The 26,988-nt window shown below is 41.6% G+C and overlaps 1 protein-coding gene across 7 annotated transcripts in view; it reads left to right on the plus strand.

Moving 5' to 3' along the window:
* The window catches only part of col11a1a (collagen, type XI, alpha 1a), a 109,416-nt gene that overhangs the window by 4,772 nt on the left and 77,656 nt on the right, over positions 1-26,988 (plus strand). For 3 of the 7 annotated variants that reach the window (XM_049565706.1, XM_049565711.1, XM_049565712.1), the window contains exons 1-4: positions 11,484-11,851; positions 17,028-17,192; positions 18,370-18,583; positions 21,278-21,440. In XM_049565706.1, the coding sequence (XP_049421663.1) occupies positions 11,737-11,851; positions 17,028-17,192; positions 18,370-18,583; positions 21,278-21,440 (657 nt within the window). In that variant the 5' untranslated portion in view covers positions 11,484-11,736. Of the gene's footprint in view, positions 1-11,483; positions 11,852-17,027; positions 17,193-18,369; positions 18,584-21,277; positions 21,441-26,988 lie in introns of those variants that run through there. The other 4 variants (XM_049565708.1, XM_049565709.1, XM_049565707.1 and 1 more) reach the window with 3 other exon arrangements.

Here is a 26,988-nt window from a genome sequence, read left to right on the forward strand (position 1 = left end):
CACATGCGCGCACACACACACACGCACACAAAGACCTAGTGCTATTTGAGGCCACCCACCCTCACTTCACAGTGGCCCCTCTATCTTCCCATTCAGCCAGGGAGATTCCCGACTTTCTTCACCTCAGTAGCAGTCGACAGCCCACCATCTGGCCACCTCAGCTCATTTCGCCAGGAGCTTTACCAAACTTCTCCTCTGTGCACAACTTTACCAAATCAGATTCATAGCATAGACCTCTAACTTTCACCTTACCAACTGTAATTAGGATGGGTCAACAGAGGGTATAGAGTATATTTGCTGCAGAATATGCCTGCTGCTTTTTTTTTCCACAGCTGCAGCCTCACACCTGCCTCACATACCAAGGTCATGCAACTCTCCTGACTCTACATTTTCCTCCCGAGGGCTCACTGGAGATCCGCCCCGACCAGGTGGTGCGAACATACAGCTTTACCTTTAGCGCTCTCTGATTGGCTGAGAGCGGAGCTGTGCTGTAGGTGATAAATTGTTCTATTAAGGGATGGAAATTGGTGTAGCAGTCAAACTGCCAATGAAGCCATCATATAGAGTTATTGTGATGTGCTTCACAGTAACTTTGTGAACTTTCAAAAGCCCTATCAGCTTCACAAATTTTTTTATGGTATGGCTGAAAATTGCCATGTAAATTTTTTTTTACTGTGAGGTTTATGAGCACAAAGTGGAGAGGAGTAAACGAGGTAAAAAGGGGCAAAAAAGTATTAAATGCACAACCAAAAATTTAGATAGACTTTTCCTCCTGTTTTCTAAGACAAGCTCACCTTAGATCTGGCTGCCAGCTATTATTATTCCAACATGTGGCATACGGTGCCTCATACAGCATAAATAAACAGTCATTATCAAGTCGTCTCACATAGGAACAGCACAGCAGCCCCTGAAATTATACTTTTATCAGCTAAAGCCATCACTTTAAATGCCTCTCAGCTACAGTGTGCTCAGACAAAATGACATTCCTGACTTTCGGAGACATATAAAGGGCTTGTTGCATGTCTGGCTGCAAGATTGCTGCTTCCTTTCTCTGATGTACTGTAGAATCAGGCTGCTTCCCATTACGAACACCTGTAGCCCAGGCTAGGCTGACTTCAGTTCATGATAAAGGTTTTTTTTTTTCCTCCGTGTGGTTTAGACAGACCTGTGGGGATTTGATCAGTGTAAACAACAGAAATGTGCTCAGATAGAACAGCCATCACAGTTATACAGATAAATCACAAACATAATAAATGATATACTGATTTACATTTGAGGGATGACTCTGTCAAAAATCTGCACCTGTTCAGATGATTAAGGAGCTCTATAAGATTTTCAAAGCAAATTTATGATTCAGAGACTGTTTGCACACGGCTCTCAACTTGGAGGTGGCTGAGCCGGCAGCTGGCAGGTAACAATGCTAACGGTGTGAACAGTGCTAATAATGGCAACGATACTGATAGAGCTAACAGTGTTAACCAGGAGGGGTATTCAGGGGTTGGCGCTACACTACACTTTTACGAGGCTGCTATCCAGATATCAGCAGTAACCGCCATATGAGCACATGCCTAACATCCAAATTGACGTTTTATTTTCTTCAGCAACAAACACACATGATTGGGTTAAGGTAACAACAGCATGCAGTTAGGTTTAGGTAACAAACACACATGTAGGTTTCAGGAAAAAAGAACAGGGTTTGGTTTTAGGATCTTACAGGATGCAAACACTGGGTGAAAGTTGGGTCTAACAAACACCAACTTTCACCGCTCCTGGGTAAAAGTTGGTGTTTGTTAGACCCATCCGCCACCACGCCCACCCGCCCCACTCGGACTTTTGCATCCTTGTCCCACCGTGTTTCTCCCTGACGCCGCCTGGTGCTGTTAAACTAGAACAACGACCAGCCACGGATCATGCCGACGTCAAAAGACGCCTTTTTTGGTTGGTTTCTGACGGTCACTGCCCAAGTGCCAGATTTTGACGACTCCAGAGTGAGACTGGGCTCTTAATTCAAGGTCCGCACAGTATGAGACATCTAGTGTCGTACTTGTGCTTGGCCATGTAGTCAAGCTAGTTAGCTGTCTTTGTTAAGTACCTATCCGTTAGTCACTCACTTTACAGCAGGAAACAGCACTTCAAAGTAAAAGCTCTGTGCCCAAAATTCACTGTACTTAAAAATAAAGCGTGCTTTTTACAAACTTCATGTTTCTGAGTCACTTGAGGTCCATTCAGAATGGACCTGTGACCCATTTTTGGACCGCGACCCACCAGTTGGAAACCAGTACATGTTCTATATTCACAAATTGCAGTACAATAAATAACTGTTGTATGACGTGATGTGCAAATGGAAGTGGCTGTGTATTAAGAATGACAGTGTGACTTTGCAAGCGAGTTAGATCCTTCTACTCTGCTCAAAGTCTGCAGCTGATGCATAGGTCTGCTCATGTCATATTTCTGTATGTTTATTTAAATACAATGAACGACAAGAACCTACACTGACACCACCTCCATATAACTGTATATCTTGGGCCTGTCTGTGCCGTCTCAAAATGGAGGCAGCATTTAGCCACATGTTAATTTTGGTGTGCTACATGGTAAACCACACTGAAAATACATGGTTGTCACTGTCAGGGCGCTGTGTATGACAACAAATGGTCATTTCAATGGCAAAAATATATCCCAAAACACCAAACCCCATGGCATACTGTAGGAGCCTTCAAACAAATGAAGCACTGGCTTTCCACAGATTACCTCAAATTACCCCAAATCTGGAGAGGCGTCTAATAAAAGTAATTCAGTCCCATGATGACTAAACTTACTAATTGATACAAGATTATGAAGTGTATTTATCCTCATGAAATACATGAAATACTGTGGTAGCCAAAAATAATGTTAGTGAAGTGAGGGGAACTTTTTCTTGCTCGTGCGAGACAGAGGACCAGAGTGAGTGTGGAGAAAGAGCTCTTTATACTCTCCTCTGTGCAGTGTGTAAACAGTGACAGACAGTGGCGGGTGGTTGGCTTGAGTGTGCCTGTGAAAAGTGCTTGTGTTTCGATACCATGCCAGTTAAAACTCGTGTGCAAGTAAAATAACTATTCTCATTTTAACATTTATGCAGTACTTAAACATATCTAACAGGATGTATTTAAAATAAAGATCAGATTTTGAATTCATGTCTCTCAAAGGTCCTGTTTTCTTCCAAAATGTCACAGGCCTCCCTAGGTCATGTGTTGTACTTGGGCTTTGCTGAATGGCTACCCAAAATACTCTGTCAACAACTAGTCTAGCATAACCAGAGCTATTACCACACTTTGTTTAGCACTGTGCTAGTGCTGGAGAAAGGTCTGGCTGAGCTCATCAAAATTCTTCACTAAGGAATTAAAAAAATGCTCTGGGTTTTTTTGCATTTCTTTAAACCAATCACAATCATCTCAGGTGTTGCTGAGCCCATACAGCGACATTGCCCTTGCAAAACCAGTTCAGACCAAAGATTTGAGACAAGACAAGTTGAAACTTAAAACGACTTGCATTGTGCCAGTTTGGGATGTTCTGATACCTACCAGTTTACACCAATGCAACTAGACGAGACAGCCCCCATAGCAACGACTCTGTGTACTTCTATTCTAACCTCTGTCTTTATGAGCTTTCTTTGTGTCTGGATGTCAAATTGAATCAGGACAGTGATAGTGAGACAGTTGCTACAGGTGAGTTTCTACTTGTGATGAAGCAGTGAAAACATAAGCCACAATAATTTAAAGAAACAGCGCTGATTAATCAATCAATGCTTTTTTTATTTTAGTCAGATTTAGGTCTTGTGTCATACAGATTCAACTGTTCTCAGTTGATGAGCTGATCCTCTCTTTCCTACATCCAAACTCTGCCATTTTGACCAGCTGACAGTTTGTAACTGACTTGACCAGCTGACTTTGCTACAAGCTGATTGGCTGTTAAAACAGGTGCCTTCCGTTTTAAAACCAACCACTGGCAGCTGGCGACAACATCAGTCAGCTTAAGTCAAGCTGAGACGGGCCAGTTCGCACCGCTGCAACTTTCTCCTGCAATGTTCTAAAATGGTTTTGTCCCATTGTGAATCTTTGGTCTAAAACCAGGCTGAAAGTTTGGTCTGAAACAGGTGGTCAGTGAAAGACATACACAGTCTGCATCCTATGAGTCAGATTAGTCAGCATCTGTTTGCTGTAGGAACCCCACCCATGATTTGCATTTTTTCCCTTTAGTGAATTTCCAAACAGCACCAGCAGCTTGCTAAGTTGTCATTTCACTGGTTTTGAGTATGTATTACGAAATGCTAACGATATCGATTTAACCTGTTGTACACCAACAACACAACATTACAATTGTACTTGTCCACTTGTTAAACAAATAATATCTAATCTGATCCATTCAATTATTCAGCCTCGTATTAGGTCCATCTTCACTGATTAGTTTTTTGAACACAGTATTCCAATGTACTTGACTTTTACTCACCTGGTTTCATTCCTGACCTGGCTATATGTATATAGACAACATGTCACATTGAACTGGTAACTGAGTGCAAAGGTTTTTCATTCACAAAGAAGGCTACATGCAGTCTGAAGCCGGTGATTTTTTCATGAGGTGTCTTTGTATTCAGGAAATGATTGTTGCATAAAAGGCTGGTGGCTGTAGTACTTATGACTCTTTCTCATCTGGAGCAAAGGAGGAAGTTGTGTGATGTTATTGTGGAGTCACAAAATCCACAGAGGGAAGAGGTTGGGGTGGATAGGTTGGTCAACAAAACGACATGATTATTGTTATCATGATGAACATCCCTTTACCTTAACAAAGGAGTAACTGTAACCCAAACCACAGTGTTTTTCTAACCTTAACCAACTACTTATTTTAACCCCAAACCATGGTTTTTCCCTAACTCTAAACAAGTTTGGTTTTTGCCTAAACCTAACCAAACCTTAATCACTGCAGTGTATATTGTTCCGTCGATTGTGGCATCAGACAGAAAATGCTGACACGTAGTACATGCTGTTTTGGAGGGCATGGATCAACACAGGATATTGTTGTTTAATTTGGAGGACTTGTCTGTTACACTGGTCTTCATCTATCAAACAAAAGTACAAACCAGCGCAGATCAGTAAAGAAATCATCTTACGGGTATGTGCATGATTCATGAAACGTTCTTATCTCGCCAATCACAGTGTGGGAATGATAGGGCGTTGATAAATGTGGCCACTGAAAACAACTGTCATTTACAAATCACGCCCTGATATATTCTTGGTTTAGAGGCCTCGCCCTGAGAGTTTACAACATGAACAAGTAAAATACAGCCAAGAAGAGAAACTTCTCTGAGCTAGAAATGGAATCGCTGACTTCCCAGATCCAATTTCGTGAGGTGGACCTATTTTGCAGCTTAAAAAGTGGCATCAAAGGAAGTCTGCAAAATGCAGTCTGGAAAGAAATCACTGCTGAAGATCAGCAGCATTGCAGTGAACAGTTGAATTCCAGCTGAAGTTGGAATATTTAATTTATACATCCATGATATGTACCAACCTCTATCTATCTATCTATCTATCTATCTATCTATGTTGATGACATTATCCTATATATTATATAATACTGATATTTTATAGTACTCATAGGGAGAGACACAAACACACCACCTGTGTCTGAGCAGGACAATGGTAAAAATGTAATTGCTGATGCCAATAGCATTTAACTAATGGTACTGTGGCGGCGTTTAATTATTTCTTTTTAATAATGTTTTGATGATAAATGATTAGACCTGCACTGGCTTGTCAGATTTCAAAAAAATTAGAGCTGGGCACTACTGCTATTCTCCCTGTGGTCGAAAATCTAATATTTCTCATAGGCTATACATTTTTAAGTGATCAGTATGTGGCAGCAAATACTCAGAACATATTCTGACAGGCATCTAATAACTATTCTCCATCTTGTGTCCATGATGACTCAAACCCGGACATGAGTACACGAGTTGAGACCTGATGTTAGATTTGATTGTAGCTCCATGTTGATAGATTCGGAACTTTGTGTAGAAATAACCGTATGCCTTACTTCTGTTGTCTGTTCATTTCATAAATGAGGGCCACTGTGTCTTTTCTAAATCTTACATGGATTGTACATAGCCATTGTGTTCCAAAATTTAACCTAACCACTAGTGCTGCTAATTTATAAAGTACCATACAAACCATTGTATGTGCATAACTTTTAGTAAGAAATCAGTGGTTGTATGAGGATAAATTGAATGGTATCAAATGAACAAACAGAGCAGTCCCTTTCTTTGCTCCATCTCATTTCAGATGGCCCTCCAGTACACTGTGTATACCTTAATCTTGTCTTCCCATCAGTCATGCCCAGGAAACATTCAAAGGGAGGTGACCATTTGGCAGTAGCTGTCACGTTAAGTGTCCCCACTAATCTCAACTAAATCTAGACAGCACAATGCTCCCATAAACAAAAGGTAGTGCAGTTGCCTTTGCAACAGTTTGTAAGCATGTGTAACACTAATTTAAAACGAAATGCAACAGGAAGGATATGCAACCCTGTCCCAAAAGTGGCAACAGCACTACACTCAAACTCTGGTGCAGTTCAAATCCTGACACACAGCAACTTCTTTCTTACTGTAGGATTTACACCACAAGCTACTTTACAGTGTCACTAATTGTAACAGCTATAGCAGTAAGGGAGTAGACTGCATTGCCAGAGAGATTATTCATCACTTGTCTGGTAGCAGTTAGTTGGCTTGGTTATCTGTTGGTTTTAGGGCCATCTCATTAGTGGAGACAGTAACAATTTTGGACAAAGGCTGATTGTCATTATAGTCGCAGCTGATAACAATTACATGCACATGCTGGCAGTAGTCGTGGGAGAATATGTGAGGCAGACTATATGTTTTAGACACAGATTTGAGATTTTTAGAAAAATAAATGATCAATGGCCACAACTTAACAGTTCAAACTTGATTGCCACGAAGCTGAAGTTCTGGAACTGTTAAAATCTATCTTGTAAAATAAAAATTAATTAGTTTAATGAGTCAAAATGCTCAGTACATTTCTGTGACACTTTGAATTGTACATTAAATTCATACAGCAATCTGTTATCAAGATTATTTATATCATTAATCCATATAACCCTATTATTTTGCATGCTGCTAATGAGGCAGCAACTGTTGTTGTGAAGCTATAACTGCTGCACTGCTAAGAGTACTGCAGCTGCTTTATCTACTCAGCTAACGCTGCAGAATAACTGTTGTTTCACCCAATAGATTACACTTGAAAGCTTCCTAATGCTGTCTATTGTTGTTGTCTGGTCTCAGTGCATCTCTAACAGAGGAATTGTGGTTTATCTGGTGGCAACTGCACTGGCAGCATTTCTTGAATGAATGGGAAATGTGACTGGCTCCTTGTTCAGATTCCTCCCATCTGACAGGAAATCAAATAAGCAAACTTGAAATCATTTGCACACTTCACCATCCCTACGGCTACCATCTGCTGCTGTCACCGCAGCATCTTTCAGTTGCATCACCCACTGCTGACTGCCACGCCACTTACTAACTTCTTCACTTCTTTTGAAGTGCTCACCTGACTGTCAAAAGCAAGGGCTGTTTTTTCATTAATTGAAATAATATTGTGTGAAACAAAATGTAAAGAGATATTTAGGCCTATTTGGACCTCCACAAGAACTAATGAAACACACCGGAGCCCACTTTGGGAACGACTGCCCCTGCTCCCTGAACCATGAGAAGACGAGATGTAGCATGAAACCTCCTCTGCCCAGACACCGATTCATCCCAGAGAAATGGCTCGGCTGCTTTTTGCCACCGGCCATCCAGGAGGAGCATCTGATACTGTTTGGCAGGAAACAGGCTGAGTCTGGCTGACTGGGAAGGACGAGCTGGCTGACAGACAGAGCCTGGTCAGGATCCATGCCTTCACTGGAGTGAGCCAAGAGATACAAGGAGCTGACTGTCTTCTGCACTGACCCCTGTTTCTCAAAGGCCATTAGATGAGGAACCCTGAAATCCTTCATCCCCCTTCAATCACTTTTTAGGACTGACCTAAAATGCTTTTTGGTCAACTTGCCTTATTGTGTCTCGTTTCTGGTTATTAATAGTCATTTGCACAAACTCTTAAAACAGGGGAAACCACCGGGACCAAGTTAAGTTATCTTACATGGTTGGCAGATGATTACTCTTGTTCTCAGTGCAGGAATAATAAAATTAGTAAATAAAATGAATTGTTAACACTTGTTGCAGTTAGTTTTATTGATTAACATGTTGCTCTTGCATTAAAGGAACAGTGTGTAGGACTCAGTGGCATCTAGTGGTGAAGACTGCACATTGCAACCAGCTGAAACTTCTCCTATGTGTGAACTCCCAGTTAGGATTTCTTCAGTGTTCATTGTTCAGAAGGTCTTTACTGGGGGCCAGATTATCCGCAGAGCTCTCTTCCTCTCTAAAACAAACAGACCACGTTATTTAAACAGGTTAAAATGCTAAATATATGTTACAAATCAGAGTTTCTCCGATGCTGATCTACTCGTTACAGACAGGCTGCTAGCCCGGCACGTGCTAATGTGTGCACACACCGTTTTTATGTCTCCCTGCTGGTGTTTGCTGTGACTGAAGGCATTATGTTTTCAGGTTGTCCATCCATATGTCTGTCCCATTCTTGTAAATGCAATATCATAAAAATGCTTTGAAGGAATTTCTTCAAATTTGGCACAACTGTCCTGGACTCAACGATGGATTAGATTAGATTTTGGTGGTCCAATGCCAAGGTCACCATTCATGTGCGTCCATCTCAATCTTGTGAACGCAATATTTTGAGAACACCTTGGGGTAGTTTCTTCAAAGTTGGCACAAACATTCACTTAAGTTAAGGATGAAATGATAAGAATTTGATGGTACTGAATTGATGACTCTAATCTAGGGTGCCCTCCTTGACACTGTGCTGATTGTATAGATCTAGGGGTAGAATGTGTAGAAATTCGTGTTTTCACAGACATGGTTGTAAACAGTGCAACTTTACTGGTTTGCAGTGGCATACTAACTGCGAGGCTGTAATTTAAACCGGTAAAAACACAGAATGAAAGTAGTTTCACATAAAAAATCTGTATTTTTATGACGCTATTTGGCCGAAGGAAAAATGTTAAAACGTGAATGGCACTATAGAGAACTAGTGTTAGGTTTGTTCATACTGGGCTACTATGGAAACATGGCAGTGGAACATTGCTGACTGTGTAAGGGGATCCGCTCCTTATGTAGATATAAATGGCTTATTTTACGGTAACGAAAACAAAACAGTTCTTATATTTAGGTGATTATACACTGAAGTTATCCTATAGTTACAGAACGTATTATTTTGTATTCCATTTCTGCCAATATACCCTCCTAAATCCTACGCACTGAACCTTTAACCCTTACATGAGATACAACTTTGTATATCCCTGATAGTTCATGAGGCACATGAATTATTTCACACTTTTTCATGCATGTAGTCACAAATTAAAACTGTACTCAGAAATGATCCACAATTTTTAACATTGTTGATATTGTCCAAGTTAATGGTTTGCATAAATAGCTGACAAATAAAAGGAAAAAACAACCTAAGTAAAGTTTCCAGACACTTACGAGTCACTGGAACCATTTGAATGCACCATGACACAAATTCAACAAGTCTCTGAAACTAGAGGGTTGAAAACCCATCTTCCAAAATACATTTCTTCACTTGGTGTTTTGATGATGGTGGTGGAAACCACTGTCTTGTGTTGTTCAAAATCTGCCAGAGTTGTTCATCTCGGTTGTGATCTGGGGTGTGCACAGAGACGGAAATGCACATATATACTATTATTTGTCAGCTTTATAAAGCCACACATGTGCCTGATTGTTTGATGGAACTGGGTGCACATGCACAAGCCTCACTTCCACTCACACAGTTCGCTATAAATGAATGTAGACATCATTGAATATTGAAAATTGTGATTGCGCCGCCACTCACCTGTACAATCCGGCAACATGAGATTACTGTCATCATGCACAACTATAATGCACAGCTGTTGCTATTTATAGTGCCCATACACCTGTGTCTACTATGCATCTGCAGCTGGCCACTTGTGGGCAGATTTTGTTACTACCTACGTCACTTACACTAGAGCGTCAAAGGGCTGTAGGCCACCTGCAAACCATCATCGCTGCATTAAAAGTCAGAAAGATGATAAATTAATCATTTGTAGTACTCATATTGAAACAGACTTTACAAAGTGCTTTCAGATTGAAGCTCCACTTAAATCATAATTGACAGATTACTAATTTGCATGTAAAAAAGAGAAGATATTCATCATTCATAGATATTTAAATTTAAGTTTATTTATGTGCCTTTGTTTGACATTTTACAGAGCACTGTGTAGCCTGCAAAAAAACTAACGCAATCAGTGAAATTGGCAAACACCTCACCTTATATTTCATGTTCACATTATCATTTCACCTGCAGCTATCTCTTGAAAAATGTGTATGCTTGGGCTGAAGTAGACTATACATGAGGTGTGCACATTCTCACAGCACATTCTTCTTTTATAAAAACCAGTTCATATGTGGGAAATGATGTATGCACGGTTTTTGTGCCTCCATATCCTTTATACATCTGGCCCCAGGTGAAAGTGAAGGCCATATTGGCTTTAAGTTCTTATTCAAGAGATTCAGTGATCCTTCGTGCCCTGGATGGAAGCTTCTGCATTATGTGTTTGATTCATTCAGGTGTTTGCTTTAAGTTGTCACTCACGACACCCTGCACGATCAAAAATGCTCCTTTCTCTGTTCTTTCTTAGGGTATTCCTTTGCAATTTATATCTAACTAACATTAGCATTAGTGTTTGGAGTACAATTGATACTCATTTCCAGCCACATAGATTACAGCTGATCTAGTGTCTGCACATCAGATTCACAGCGATATCCTCACACACACAGATACCAAACTGATGAAGCTGATTATATTATGTGACCATGGCATATTTGTTTATGTATATTTATATGTGGTTGTGATGTTCTTTATTTATGGTGTATGGGTACTAATTTGAATCTGTCATGGTTCAAAAGTTTTCATAAATTGATTAAAGGGTATGTTTTAGTGTCAAAACTGGGCTGTGCTTCAACAGTTCCTCATTTTACTCACTAAAAACTATATTTCTGCTGCACATACCAACAGTTATCTGCACGAGCTGAGGTGGTTTATCAGTATTATAGAAACACTACATGCACAATTCTGCCATTTCATCATTTCCAGGTCGTTACCAACTTTGTCACGGTCTAACTTCAGGTCTCTCTCCTCAGACCACTCGGGAGAGACTTGGGGGCGCATTACAAAGCTAATGGGTGGACCCGAAGGAGAATTTCCAGCCCCGTGATTTGCTAATCGGGGGCTGGCTCCCTTGTCATTTCCCAGTAATCTTGGCTCCGGTTTGTGGAGCTTGCCCAGCCCTCCTGTCCGCGGACGCACCAAGTGTACCGACTGCACTCTGCGCGTTTTGGTTAAAGCCCGACTACCTTCACTGTGAAGGCTGGGCACTGGAAAGGAGGATCGGGGGCCTCGGTGTGGCTGAGAGAAGAGGCTGAAACTTGTCACTTATGGCTTTTTTGTAGGACAGTTTCCATCATTATTTGGGATTGTGGAAGGGACGTCATTAAAAATCACCTGAAGTCGCTCTAAAGTTTGATCCAATTGTGGGCGCACGACCATGGAGATGCAAAGGTGGTCCACAAGGTGGAAAACGAAAAGGTGGCTTATGGATTCCACTGTAACCGCATTCATCACTTTATCATTGGTTCTACAGGCTACTAATGTCAGAGCAGGTAAGATTATTAGGATCAAACGTCTCTAATGAACTTTATCTGGCCGAAAGGGGACGGAGCGGCACCGGCTGGGAAAACTCGGTAACTGATGATGGAGATTGGGGGATTACCTGGACACAGCGGCGACACGTTTGCTTCGCAGACGATCGTGCATTTGTGTTTTTCACCTTTCCACAACCAGAGTAGTTTCATTAAAGCGAGGTTACAACATTTACCTGTATGATTGAGCGCTGTGTGGAAGCCACCAAACAAAACGCGGAGGTACAGTAAAACTGCACCCTGCTCACTACTGAGGTGAAGTGGACAGCAAAACCCTGAGAGGCAATTTACACACTGCATGCTCTCAGGAGGTAATTTGCTTGAGGTGCACATATTTTGTCTGCCAAAACACTATATTCATTATCACACAGTTTTTACCGCGGGCTACTTTTACGCATGAATGGAAAGCGTCCGCTCAGAAGATGAAACACCTCGCCCAATTAAATTCATCCTAAGCCGCTGGTATGTGCTTATGGAGATCAGGAAAACAGAGCAGCGTTCCCTGCATTTTAAGATTCACTTGGGCTGAAAGAAAGGTCTTTGTTTGAACTGTGGTCCGCTAGGTGGATGTGGACCCGGTTAGCAGGGTGGATTTCATCCAGATGACACTGGGCAGACCCTGGGCTTTGATAAAATGCGTCTTACAGCTGAGTTGAAACCATAGATGCCTCATATTGACATGTAATCTTATATTTCATGTCAGGCTGATGGGATAAGTTGTGTGATGGTATGGAGTTGTGTAATTCTATTTTTATGTTGATACTCTTCACTATCAGTGGATGTTATCTCTCCATATGAAGAGGAGGATGTGCAGGATAGATGGTTAACTGGATGGTGAAGGGTGTCCTGTCGTGGTACAGCACAGTGTGATGATACATATGCAGCAGTGAGGTGGATGTCAGACTTGTCAGTGCAGGGTGTAAAGCCCCTCTGGGTCTGTAGGGGGCTGAATGGTCAGGCAGGTTCACCCTATCTCCACACTGCCCTGGTCCACACTGAAGCCCAAACGCTGGCTTGTGCAACCCCCCCACGCCCCCACCCTCCAGTGCCCAGCTCTTCCCCTCAACTTTGCACTTAGATGTTTTGTCGGCTGCAGGACAAGGCTGTGTTGTGTGAGCGGTGGGAATGCTTCCCCTCTAAGTACTGAGCAGTTATTTGATGATGGTCCTTGTTGCACTTCCCTATGATTTCAGAGCCTTCAAAGAGCAGGCCTGCATATGGGCCTACCCTGCAGCCATAATGGCCGCAAGTCACAGGGTTCAGGATTACATAGGCCTCACACCTTGGCCTATAGACAGCTCTATAAGGATTTGTTATCGCATACAGATGCAGGTAGAGATTTGGGGTACATTTAAATCTACGTAATGACAGTTTTCCAGAGTGTGAACGCAGCCTTGTTGTTAAGATGAGCTTAAATAGCATGTTGCTCTGACAGGGTTTCATCAGCACATGGGTGGTCAGATGTCTCAACCTTTGAACCTCATTTCAGTGAAGTTAAAGCAAGAAATCACTAAAATTTTACTGTCAGTGCTTTTTTACTTTATACTGCACAAATAACTTAATGTCGCTTTTTATTTATTCACCGACTCTCCTCGTTTTATAGTAAGTTGTTTCCTGGTAGAGATTGAGACGATACCGGACTGGAGTTTTACTTCAGATCGAAAATCTCACCTTTCCAAACACATCAGCTTCTTCTTTTTTTTGACTATTAAGTATTCTGCTGCAGGCTCTGTGTTCCAGGGTCTCAGTCAGTCAAAGCTGTTTCTGCAGGGTGCCCTCTTCATCTAGCAGTGTACAGACACGTTTTCTCAGCCCCCGGGGCGCAGGCATGTGCATTCCAGCAGACAAAGCTAGCATTTTCAGAGTCCTCTCCCTAATGTGCTCAACCGGGAACATCAGCTAATCAGCTCCTTGCTGGACCTTTGTCCCGTGTGGCTGTCACATATTTATAGTCTTTGCTGGATCATTTGGAGACGAGCTTTTTGTCCTCCACACAAAGCCACAGCTTGACATTGTGATATAACTGTAAACTCAGACATAAATTGTGAAGTGGGGATGTTCACAGCGGGTTTTTTTCTATAACAGGACCTGTTTGGATTTAGAAAACACCGTGATAACATGCTCTGCGATTCATATGGAGGTGTACGGTAAAAGGAGGTAATGAGAGGAAAAGCAAGGGGGAAGAGTGGAGGGAAAAATGCTTTGAAAAACTGGGTAGGTCTCAGTGAAGTTTCTCTGGTATGACACCAGCATAAAGCTGTCTTGTTTTAGCCGGCAGCATGGTGGAAGTTAAAGGAAGGAGAGAGGGAGAGTGGGAGAGGGAGAGGGGGGAGGACATATAGAGAGAGACATTCTGGCTGAAGATATTATTAGAGTCTAAGGGAGCTGCAGGTGAAAAGGTCCCCCTCTGTTTATCAGCCAATTTCACCTTTCTGTAATGATGTAAGGGCTGAAAATGACACAGCAGGACATCACTATAAATGCTCGAGTCTTGCATGTAGTGCTGTGTTATAACAGGTGAGCTGAGACAGACTTTTTTGGCCTCTGTCCTGAGACAGGTGGTGTGTTATCTCTTGGAACACAGTGTTTACATCGTTGTACACCTGTGAACATGATGGACATGATATCAAATTAGCCGATCAGTGTCTTATGGTAATGTGTTGTACCGCTCCTCCCTTCCCTGCATGCCGCTGCAATTTGCATAATGATGTTCAGATGATCCAATAACTGAGCAACAGAGGCTGGCTTGCCTGAACTTAGGGTTGGCTAGAATTTTCTCTCTTCTTCAGACTAAGGAAGATCCATCCCTCCATGCGCCCTGAGTTCCACTGGTTGCTATATGACCTGTTTACTCAGCCCTGAGGGCAAATTCACACCAGCTCATCAGATGCACTCTTTTAAAACCTGTGCACACTCATTTGGCCGCCTTAATGGATTGGCCAGTATTGACATTTTCCCAGCACCTCTGTGTGAGGGTCGTAGCTTGGCCAAATTGCCACATCTGGAACATATGAGTCCTGGAGTTTGAACTGAAAGCAGCTCCACAGGAACTCACAATGGGGTCCTTAGTTCACTTTCCAAAGTAAGTAGCTGGTTCATCCTCACAAGCTACACAAAAAGGCCAAGTTGTCCTCAGCGATGGCATTCCTACGGAGCAACAGTTTGCTGATTTTGCTCTTAACTCTCACATTTTCTCAGATGTTTTTATGTAATTTTGCTTATTTTTGTTTCCTCTATGTCCTGGGGAGTGAGGTGGACACTGAGGACACTTACTTGTTCTTACTGAGCTTCATCATCCCACTAAAATTTCCCTTGTGGTGGTGGTGGTGGTGGTGGTGGGGGGGCATATATTTTCTATCCCTCACGTTCAGGTTGCTTTTGAGAGTAAAACTGAATGATGTTTGTAGAACTGATGTGAATTTTGCAGATTGAGTTTTTGCACTTTTTAAATTTTGAGTGTTTGCTTTCTTGAACTGCTCACACTTCAGAGTTTTATACTGTAGAATGAAGCATCTGTTTCATTGTGTTGTATAGGGTCCTGGAAGATAAGGAGACCAGATGTAGACCAGGCCTTATATGTGAAAATACTTTCAATATGATAGAGTGACATACAGTACTTACCATATTCATGCAGTGTATTCTGTTGCTAGTCTTCCATAGAAATAAAATCCTTGAGTGTGAGTTTTTTCTTTGTCTACCACGTCTGAATAGTGTTCTCAAATAGCAGTGTAATCAGCTATAACTATCTGGTGATCTCGCCCAAGTCATTCATACAAGCAGTGCTTTGCAGCATCTTCACATTCAGAGGAATTCATGTCGAAACAAGGACCTGTCCCCAAACCACACGCTTTCTTGAAGAGAACGAAACAGGCTCTTAATTTGCTTTTCCTCGCCACAGATGGAATGTTGACCGAAGAGTGTTGAGAGCGTCATCGGACTTTGTTTTTTGATCTCCTTGTATCAAGAAGTTAAAGAAACTTTGAGTGATTTGACCTTTACATGCCAACAAAAACAGTGGCTTTAGAGGTGTCAGAAAGGGCTTGCTGATGCTTTCAGACACCTTGGCATGCTTATTTACCCCACAAAACCAGATTAGTGTTATTCCATTTAACAGTCTGCCATTGTATTCACACATTGCTATACTCTGTGTAGTGAAGTGAGTGCCTGTTTTTATTTTAATATATGGATTTGAAGCTTTTGTCTGGGCTTTATTTATAGTGCCCACTTACTATTTTGTCCATTGAACTCTCTGAAAATGTGGACGACAGCAGTGTAATAACATTTGCTTTGTCAAATTGAGGCATGTAAATAATGTTCATGGTCTCATTCTGCATTAATTTCATTTTTAATGGATGCCGCGTAAAACATCTGCCAGGAGCAAATTTCCCACGTAACAGAGGGTCAGTATACTGCAGCACTTTGGTCTCTCCCCTATCATGCTCACAAAGCTAATGTTTTATACTGAGAGGGTGTTTTTGATAAAGAGGCATAATTATAATACGTTCCCATGGGTCTCTGTGGTCACCATCACCACACAGGCTCCTTTATATAAAGTGCATCAGATTGATGAGAATGGAAACCCAGAGAGCCTCTGGTGACCCTTATCAAGGTAAACCTATCCAGGTGTTATAGAACTAGATCTCTGTTGGCACATTGTTCATTATGCTCTTTGGTTGGCCTTGATGGAGACACTTCCTGTCAGATGAGGCTGGAGAGCCACAGGAAGGCAGCATTTTCTAAATTAACTATTTGGACGTGTTGTTCACTGGAGGGTATATCATTGTGTGAATGTTATTTAATGCTATTTAAAGCTCAAGTTAATCACAGAAATGGTATATTGTGTCAATGATACTGTCCTTCTGATGAGAGAGGGAAACAGATAGTAACACTGGACCGGAATTTGTAGTTGTAGTAAGTTGGGTCGATCCTCCCTGTCTACCTGAATGATGCAGTGGCTCTTTCACTGCCCTGTTTTATCTACCAGAACTGAACCAAGACACATACATGTATAATTTTGAAAACTTTGATACTCTGTTCTTCATCATGCTAGCATCCATCATCCATGTGTTGAACCAAATGTAGCCTACAGAAACCAATGCTATGTCCTAACTGCTGTCTTATCTGCTCCCTTGATCAGCAGAGCCAGTGGATGTGCTAAAAGTATTAGAATTTCAAAATTACCCCGAAGGAGTGACGAAAACATCAGGACTTTGCACAAACCGAAGAGCATCAAAGCCGGACTCAGCTTACAGAGTTGCCAAGCAGGTCCAGATCAGTGCCCCCACCACGCAGTTGTTCCCTGGTAAGATACACTTCTCAACCTTTAACCTCTTTCAGCTAACGTGTGTAAACTGACTACTTTGTTTTAAAGTTGTTTTATGACAGTGGATTCTTTACTTGATTGTGTCTCCATTGTTAAATAGGCTGAGCAAAACTTTTGTTTTTCGGTCTCTCCAGAACCTTTTAGATAGAAGTCCAGACATACATGCAAAGAACAGAATATTTGCAAGATTTCGGGATGTAGCTCATTTCTGAAGCTTTACTCATAGTTAAGATGATGTTTAATGCTGTTGTATTCTTGGAGGTGCAAAACACTGTTACAGGATGTGTCTCGCACAGAGAACAGAATTAAAAAATCTTAAAAATTTATATTTTACACTCACCAAGGTTAAAATGAACACATGTGAAAGCTTTCAAGAAGCGGCTGTAGGTCACATCATTGTGTCATATCCATTGACTGCATATAAAGATGGACGACGACATGACAGCTCCCAAAAAGTGAAGCCAAAACATCTCAATTGCCCCCTGGTGGCTGGCTGCAGTACAGGTCATAAACCCCGCCTCCTCCTTGTTAGCGGGTGGGCATGAGCCAAACTAAAAAATCTGATATTAGTCAAATAATTTTTTCTTAAAGATGGTTGCTGTGATTGTAGGTAGCTCTTATCATGCTGGTGTATGTTCAAGTGTTTGCTATTCTGATAAGTTTGGTTTTAAATTGTTATTTGATGCTATAGAAAGGGGGTGTGATGTCATGATTGACAGCTGTGATTCACTAGCGATTGAGTTGGGCGCATGTATAGGTGGGAACTCAATACTTTGGCTTCACCCCATATACTGTGCAGAATCTGGCTCCAAATGATGTCACCAACACAAGATGGCAGCACCCATATTCTGGATATGTCCACTATTTTGGCTTCATTTTAGTACAGTGGGAGAAAGTGGAGATGTGTCACTCATCTTTATATACAGTTTATGCGTTACATACATCAGTGACACAGTGTGAGAAAACAAGTTGTGAAAAGTAGCTGAGTATCACTTTTGATGAGAAAACTAAAGCTGAGGCCTTGTCGCATTGAAATGAATGCTTAGTAACCAAAATACTTTATAATATTTGGTATAGTTTGTAACTAGTCAGTCATATTAGTATTTAAGTGTCTGCCGCTGTGATTCATTCACCTGTCTTTTCCACCTCTCCACAGGAGGTGATTTTCCTGAGGACTTCTCCATCCTGACCACAGTACGCCCCAAATCAGGCCTCCAGTCCTTCTTGCTGTCCATTTACAACCAGCAGGGAGTCCAGCAGCTGGGTGTGGAAGTGGGACGTTCACCCGTCTTCCTGTATGAGGATCAGACTGGCAAGCCAGCGCCGGAGGACTACCCTCTGTTCCGTACTCTCAACCTTGCTGACGGAAAGTATGTCAAATCCCAAATATCCACCTGCTTAATAACACACTCAAACACACCCTCAGACCCATGCTTGGAGGTGATTCAGAAGGAATGAGTGTTTGAGCACGCAGGGAGGGCAGCAAGTTGTTGTGGGTGACTTAGGGTCAGGCTTAAAAATGCTAAATGGTGCTACCAAGTGGGGGCCTAAAACATGTTCAGACCATCCAGGATATGCCATTTATAGCACCAAATGACTAACTACAAAGTCATACAGCTTTTCTGTTACTGCCAGTTCTTGCAGCTGATACACGATGACCAATTAGCTGCGAGACATGTTCGCACATTGGCAGATCTCTCATTGAATCATATACATTGGTTGTTTATGGAAAAGTAGATGGTTTGTTCTGTACTTTGAGTAATGTTCTCATATACACAAATATGCATTCTTGTCAGATGCATTTTGATCATCTTAAAACAAGTTACATTTCCAAATCACCTAAACATTCAACCACTCAAACGTTTTTCTGATTTCCACTGACTTCTTCTTCTTGATAAAAGCAAGAAAACAACCCAGATCTTCCCATTTTTGCACCACAGGTGCTCATGACCGGATTATCCATCTCATCGGGGGTCCATGGGCACAGAGACAGGTCAGAGACAGGGAGACACTGGATTATTGGGGCACAGCAGGGACTGCTATGGGCAACCTGACCTCATCCATGAACTCACTGCCTCTGTTATTTTAGAGAGGGGGGAAAGGAAGGGGGGAAAGGGGCAGTACTAAACTTCCTTTTTACCCCCTTGGATTACCTCACCCAACCAGAAACAGCGCTCCTAACCTTTTAGCATAAACCTGATTATCTGCTCCCAGGTTCAGAAATCCCAGAACTCTGACTCAGAGCTTCAGCTTAACTGACATGAGCCCTTGTGCAGGGGCAGGGGGGGATAAATAAACAGATAGGCTGCATTTGAGATTGTATTTTACAGTGTCTTCCAGATTTATTAAACATTTTTTTACTTGCTGACATGCTGTGTGAGGATAGTTTGTTTTTTTTAGCTTTTGAGGGAAGTCATAACCCGGCCACAATATTGTTGTGACCCAAATTGGCCTTAAATGAGATCTAGTGTGTACACAGTTGTCATGATAAAAAGAAGCTTTGTAAATTCTTCAGAAGTCTCATGTCAGCAATAACTAAAGTGCACGATCCATGTGAAGGCTGCAACAAAGAGAAGGGGATAACACTCCCAGCCTGCTTTGTGTTAGTCTTATAGAGCTGTTTTGTCCAGTGTGTAGTTTTTGTGACCCACTGTCTAAGGAGCAGTGTTCTCTGTGGAGGATTTTTAACACTTCTTGGTCTGGATGCTTTCCAGTTCCAGGCCTTGTCTAAATCTTAACTGACTGCAGCTCAGGCTGCTTACAGTCTGCAATCCCTGCAGATGCATTCATTGTTACTAAGACGCATATGCAAAGCTTGAAAAGAGAGGCACAATGATGATATTGATGAGGCGAAAAAGAGCATTATCCCTTTTTTAAACAGAAGGGGACGTGAATGGGAGGATTTCTAGTGAGCTGTTACACTGTACACCCCCAGTTGGATCTGATTTAAGCTCTTTAAACATGCCTCTCAAAGATTGCATTAACATTTGCTATTTCAAACACAATGTAACTCTTCTTCTTTTGATCATAACGCACTTCAGAAGTCTGAGAAACTGTTTTAACCTATAGAAGTCAACATTTGCTTTTTAGCCATATAAGGTGACAAGTAATCCTTCCTGCTGTACTGCTAAGCCCAGAGAGTATTGCACGTTTATTTTCCTCTGAGCTCTGTTGCCTGGCTTGGAATGTGTCCGTATGATCTAGCTGTGTTCAAAGGGATTGGACATTTAGATAACAAGATTTACCATACAGACGTATTGATATGATAGCAGATATATATATATCTCTGTACCTGTGGTGAATGCTTTACATATTGCCATCTTGAGCCACAGTGGTGCCAGGTCTCATCTTCCACCTCAGAACAATGTTTTGACTGTTTGTCTCCTGCTCTGGCAAGGCAGGCCTTCCTGAATTCTGACACACACTTTCCACAATGTTCACCATGTCTGTCATGCCGAGTAACCCAGAAGGAGGATTAAGTTTGGAGTTTAATGAGTGTAATCCCGTGTTAAACAGGGCCAGAGTGTGGGGGCAAGAATGTGGTCCACTGCTGCCTGGTATGCAATAGCCCTTAAGTGCAGTGGCAAATGGTCCAGAGGCGAGGGAGGTGTCAGACTCACGTGTGACCCCGGTTAACCCCTTTGCATTAATGGGTGATGTTGATCAAAACATATCAAACATAACTCTGAGGTTCATGTTTTTTTAGAGCCTTAGCTTCTGTGATGAATCACATCACACACCAAAGCATTCAGTTTCTCTCTCCCGGAGGTATTTTAGGATGTATTAAAGACAGGTTATAATCCTATTAGGGCTAGGGTTACACATATGTAATCAAACATCACAAAATTGTTGAACTGTCAGTTGAATTTCATGTTACTGACTTCACACTTGCCCTACAAAGACTTCACTGTCCACTGACACTCACAATATTTACTTACAATGCCTTACGGTGCTCTATATGTGCCACACGTTTTCCAGAATGACTTAACATTAACAGTGACTCTTATACTGGTTTAATTTGGCTTCTTTTATTTCTCACCTCTCCTTGCTGTGTCCTTGGCCAGGTGGCATCGTGTGGCCATCAGTGTGGAGAAGCAGACGGTCACCATCATCGTAGACTGTAAGAAGAAGATCACCAAGCCTCTCCTCAGGAGTGACCATGGTTCCATCAGCACTAATGGCATCACTGTGTTCGGCACTAGGATCCTTGATGAGGAGGTTTTCCAGGTAAATCTTTTAGTGTGGTGGTGGACTGGGTGAACATATTGTGAATGAGCTGTTAAAGCTGCCATTGCGAGGTTAATTACTGGTAAATTGTGCGGAAATGATTAAACAACCATCTGAAACTAAAAAAGTCCAGATTTCCTAAGGAGAGGTTTTAGTTCATGTCCCACTGAACCACTTTGATGTCATGGAGATGACAGAAACCAGGTCAGATCTGGTCAGTTACATTGTTGAATGTTGTTAGAACTACTTGTTCTTGCTGTGTTGTTAAATTTTTAAAGGAACAGTTCACCCCTAAATTAAAAATACATATTTTTCCTCTTACCCATAGTGCTATTTATCAATCTAGATTGTTTTGGTGTGAGTTGTCGAGAATTGGAGATATTGGCTGTAGAGATTTCTGCCCTCTCTCCAATATAATGGAACTAGATGGCACTCGGCTTGTGGTGCTCAAAGTGCCAAAGAAATACATTTGATACATCTCAACAGCAATGTCTCTTTCTAGAAATCATGACCCGGTTACTCAAGATAATCCACAGACATTGTTGTGAGCAGTTTCATGTAGGAACTATTTTCTTTCAGCCAAACTACACCTGCCAGTCGTATCACCTCGCAGATGTAAGGGTGCATCTACTCAAGGATGAGGGGCATGTGACAGCACGAGATGCTAACATTAATGGCGTCCTCTTTGGCTGAGCTGTGATGTTAGCTAGCTCAGAGGTGCTAGGTGAGCTAGCAGCAGATGCATGCTTCCCACTGCGCTGTGATACGGTTGGTGGGTGTAGTTTGGTAGACAGAAAATAGTTCCTAAATGAAACTACTCACAACAAGGTCTGTGGATTATCTTGAGTATCTAGGTCATGATTTCTAGAAAGAGACGTCGCTGTTGAGTTTTTCAAATGTATTTTTGGTGCTTTGAACACCACAAGCTGAGTGCCATCTAGGTCTGTTATATTCAAGAGAAGGCAGACATCTCTATGGCCGATATCCCCAACACTCAACAACTCACACCAAAAAAGTCTAGACTGATAAATAACATTACAGGTAAGAGGAAAAATATGTATTTTTAATTTTGGGATGAACTGTTCCTTTAAGTATTGTCTCAACAGACACTCATTTTAAATAGATGGTGATACAGTGGCTTTTACTGGGTTGTAAGTCGCCATCCACTTACCTGGTGACTGCGTTTTGTGACATTTGGGGAGATTTGGACCATAGCCACGTCCAACCGCTTGAGCTTGGCCACCTTTGTACATCATTATTGCTTGTTTGTTTGTTTTTCTGCAAAGCACACATGGGCTCTCTGTCAACTTCTCAGACTTCTCAGATCCTTTGTTAAAGCTTCTCTTTACCTTGTAATTAGAGACACTTAGTGCCATGGGAGTTTCACGTGTAATAGGTTTACCAAAAAATAACTGGCCTTGTTGAACTGTTATTGACTTTTAATCGGATGATTTGTTTTGACTCGAGGTGAAGCGGTGAAGTGGCCCACCGATGAATGGGTTTCTAACTTGATTAGATTGATGGCAGACATGATGGTATTACGATTCTTTCATGTAAGCACGTGTTACTTGGCTCTAGAGATCAAAGACTGCTGCTTTTACAGTAAGTCAGTTGTAAGGCTTGAGGTGCCAAGGATGTGTCTACTTAAATACAAAATCCATTTCCCCCATGGCCACTTAACTGGTACTCAGGGAGAGTTAGCAACCCTGGTAGAAGAGACATGGATAAAACTGGAACCAGTTAGACGGGAGCCCTTCCGCAGAGCTTGTGGTGAACATTGAATGAATTTATGAAGAAATACTCCACCCCCAAAATGAGCGTTTGTACATCAGTTACTCACTGTGTGTTCCCTTAAAGTTATGAAGAAAACTTGTTTTGTCTTGCATTAGCGCGGTAGACGGAGAATCCAAAAAAGGAACACTCTTCATGAATTGAAACTAAATCAAAACGTCCGTTTCCAAACTCTCACAAAACTCATGCAGTACAATTTACGTATCATTTATCCAGTCGTGTGCACAGTTCTTTCCAAACACATGCATTTTCACTAAAATGCTACTATTCAAAACACTTAAAATTGATGCACCTGTGCATTTGAACACTTTTCAAGCACAAGTCAAACACACACATGTGTCTAGGCGTGCTGCTGGTATGTGGAAGTGCTACAAATATTATAGTTGTAGTGAAAATACATGCTTTTGAGAAGTCACGAGCAACGACTGGATAAATGAGACTTGGATTATACTGCAAGAGTTATGTGAGAGTTGGTGAACAGATGTTTTGTTTTAGTTTCACCGCAGTTATGAGGACCACGTTTACCTCAATTCATAAAGAACTTTTGCTGTTTTTGGATTCTTCATTCACTGTGAAGGTGTACGAAAATACAAAGTTTTCTTTGCTATACAAATGGTCGTTTTGCGGGTGAAGTTTAACTCCAGCTGTTCATGCTCCAAATGATAAATGTAATGTATTCTAGCCTTTCTCATCCCTATTTGTAAGAAAATTTTAAAACTTAAAAAGTAATAGATTTTTTTATTACGCACTTGGCAGTTGACCTTTAGCTGCTACTGTTAAGCATAGTTCATGTGCTATTTGGGGTGTGCTTCCACCTCCACAGTCAGTGATTTGAACGTTAGGCTTTAAGGCACAGTTCATTCAGAGGTGGACGCTGACACAAGGTCAGGCGGATGTAAATAACGACAGACAATGGCTGAATTGTCACAACACTCACGGTCTCCTCTGGTGGGAAATAAACGTCACTGACAGGCTGTGTGGGGACTGTGTTTGCTTGTGAGGGAGTGCTGGTTTGTTTAGGGACTGCAGGAATAGCTAGTCATTATTCTGAGGCCAAGTTTGACAGATTGATGCTGCTACTCTTGTTTTAAAGCCATATATTTGGCATACCTTGTCATCGCCAGGGGGGCACAGGGACCTGCGAATTTAAAGCCATTTTGTGTGTGTCTTGTATTGTACTTTAGATTTTTGTCTTGTATTATTTGCGCTGTCTGACCTCATGCTTCACTGAGGTCATTTGGATCATGCAGGTGTTCACTGATGAAGAGTTAAGCATTGATTTTGTATTTTATAGTCTTTTGAAAAGATATCAGATTGATCATATATAGATTGATGTTAAAATAATATGGTAATAGTATGGTCATTTAATGTTTTAGTTCGTTTATGTTTAATTGACCTTCATTAGGAAAATTATTAAATAGTTTCCAGTATGTATATATGTATATTTCTAATTGGAGACTGACTGGGATTACAGTGTCATATTACTCAACAAAGAAAGGGCCAGAGATGTTTTTTTAGGTGCAAAGTTCTCTAAGCAGATTTACTTTCATATCTCTTGTCAGCTTTGATTAGATTTATGAGAGGGCACTGAAACCAGCATTTGTACGAAACAGAGTGTCCAGTCAGAGGTTGGCCAGTGAGGGGCTGAAAATAGGAGCCATAAGTCAGTTAACAGGGTCTTCACTGTGTGGTTTTTGGAACAGGTCTCCTGTCTGTTCTCTGTCCCTGCTCTCCTCAAAGATCCTCACAGGGCCTGATGCATGCTGGGATATACAAGGGCAGGAAATACCGTGGCCTTCTGCATCGAAGCCGGTGGTTATAATGAGAAAATAAATTACATGTTAAAATCAGTTTTGCTGAAAGGTATGCCCAGGAAATGTTGCGTCTTACACCTCTAATTTGATTACAAAGCATCGTCTATGTCTATACAGTTTCCTCCAAAGTTAAGTTATTACTCCCCTTCATACTACAGTGGTAGTTTTTGATTTACAGGCGTAGATTATTTCAATAATTTCCCCAATAATGAAACATTTGCTCACTTATTCAAACCCTGACCCACATTTTTCATAAACATCTATTCATGCCATACCTGCCCCAGGTTGAGGGCGACCACCGTCGCAAAGGGATCTGGTTTAGATGAATGGAAGTCTTTCATTGCCCCGTCAAGCCTTTCTCCCCCCACCCCCACCCCACTGCATATTCTCCCCTGCTCACCACCTCCCTCCCTCCCCACCATGACGCCTCCCTACAGTGCCAAATCCATGAGACCGTCTATTCATGCTTCGCTGACATTACCTGTCTGAATCAAGCACACTCACATACATACTTGCCTATACTCTATTTTTGGGCAGCAAACACACATCAGTGCGCAGTGTGTATTATTTTAAGGACTACAGGAGGTCTGTGTCTTGATGCCAATATTGCCAGAAGATGCATCTTGTGTAAAAATAACATCTTGGTTTGTGTTGGATATTTTTTTAGCGAGTTTGGATAGCCAGTATCAAAGAAGCATCTCTGAGGAGGGCCCCCTAACTGTGTTTTGCTCATTTCAGATTCAATAAGTTTCCAAATTTGTTGTTATAATTGCCAGTGGATTTTAATAACTTACACTTTTTCTTCACTTTTATTTTCTGCCTCAATCTTTTAATGTTATATTTTGGAGAATCGATCCTGTCTCGTGTGGAAACCTCCTGTTGCGTTTTCTAGGTCTCATAGTTCTCCACATATCTTAGAGAAACTGTACTGTATAGACTTAAGGGAAGTGACTAATTGCTGTATGGAGCTGTCTAATTACAGTAAGCTATGGCTCGACTAAAGGGATGCTGCCCTAGGCAAAGGTATGTCAAAGGACCAATGGTGACGACTACTTGTGTTTTGATTTGACCAACGATGGCCTGCGCTCACCCTGTAATTACAACATGTGGTTGGATTTGAGCAGAGAAAAGACAAAAGAGTTCTGACTACAAAATTAAACAGTGCTGCACACTGACCATTCAAAACACAGATGTTGTCGTCATGCAGCTCCTCTGTGAGAACACTGTTACTGTGTGCTGCTGTGACCTTTGACCCCTTCCATGTGTATTTATATCGCATGGAGCCTTGTGGCCACGATGAGGTCAAGGTGGATAGATAAATGCTATCTGATCCTAGTATGCCAAACTGAAAGTTAGGATGGTTCTACTAATAGCAGTATTTTAGTGTTAAAGGGACAGTTCACTCAAAAATTAAAAATACATATTTTTCCTCTCACCTGTAGTGCTATTTATTGCTCTAGATTGTTTTGGTGTGAGTTGCAGAGTGTTGGAGGTACCAGCCGTAAAGACGTCTCAGAAATATAATGGAACTAGATGGCACTCAGCTTGTGGTGCTTGAAGCGCAACAGCAATGTCTCTTTCCAGAAATCGTGACCTGGTTACTCAAGAAAATCCACCAAACTACAACCGCCAACTATATCACTGCTGAAAGGAAACATGCATCTACTCATGGACGAGGGACTCATGCTTGTGACAGCACGAGATGTAAACATTAATGGTGTCCTCCTAGACTGAGCTGTAACGTTAGCTAGTTCTGTGTTGCTAAGAGTAGATGCATGCCTCCTTTTGTGCGGTGATACGGTCAGTGGGTGTAGTTTGGTGCAAAGAAAATAGCTCCTACAACACAGTCTGTGGATTATCTCGAGTAACAGGGTCATGATTTCTGGAGAGAGACATTGCTGTTGAGTATTTCAAATGTATTTATTTTTTGGTGTGCAAGCTGA

The sequence above is a fragment of the Epinephelus fuscoguttatus genome, linkage group LG21 (assembly GCF_011397635.1).
Source record: "Epinephelus fuscoguttatus linkage group LG21, E.fuscoguttatus.final_Chr_v1".
NCBI lineage: Eukaryota > Metazoa > Chordata > Actinopteri > Perciformes > Serranidae > Epinephelus > Epinephelus fuscoguttatus.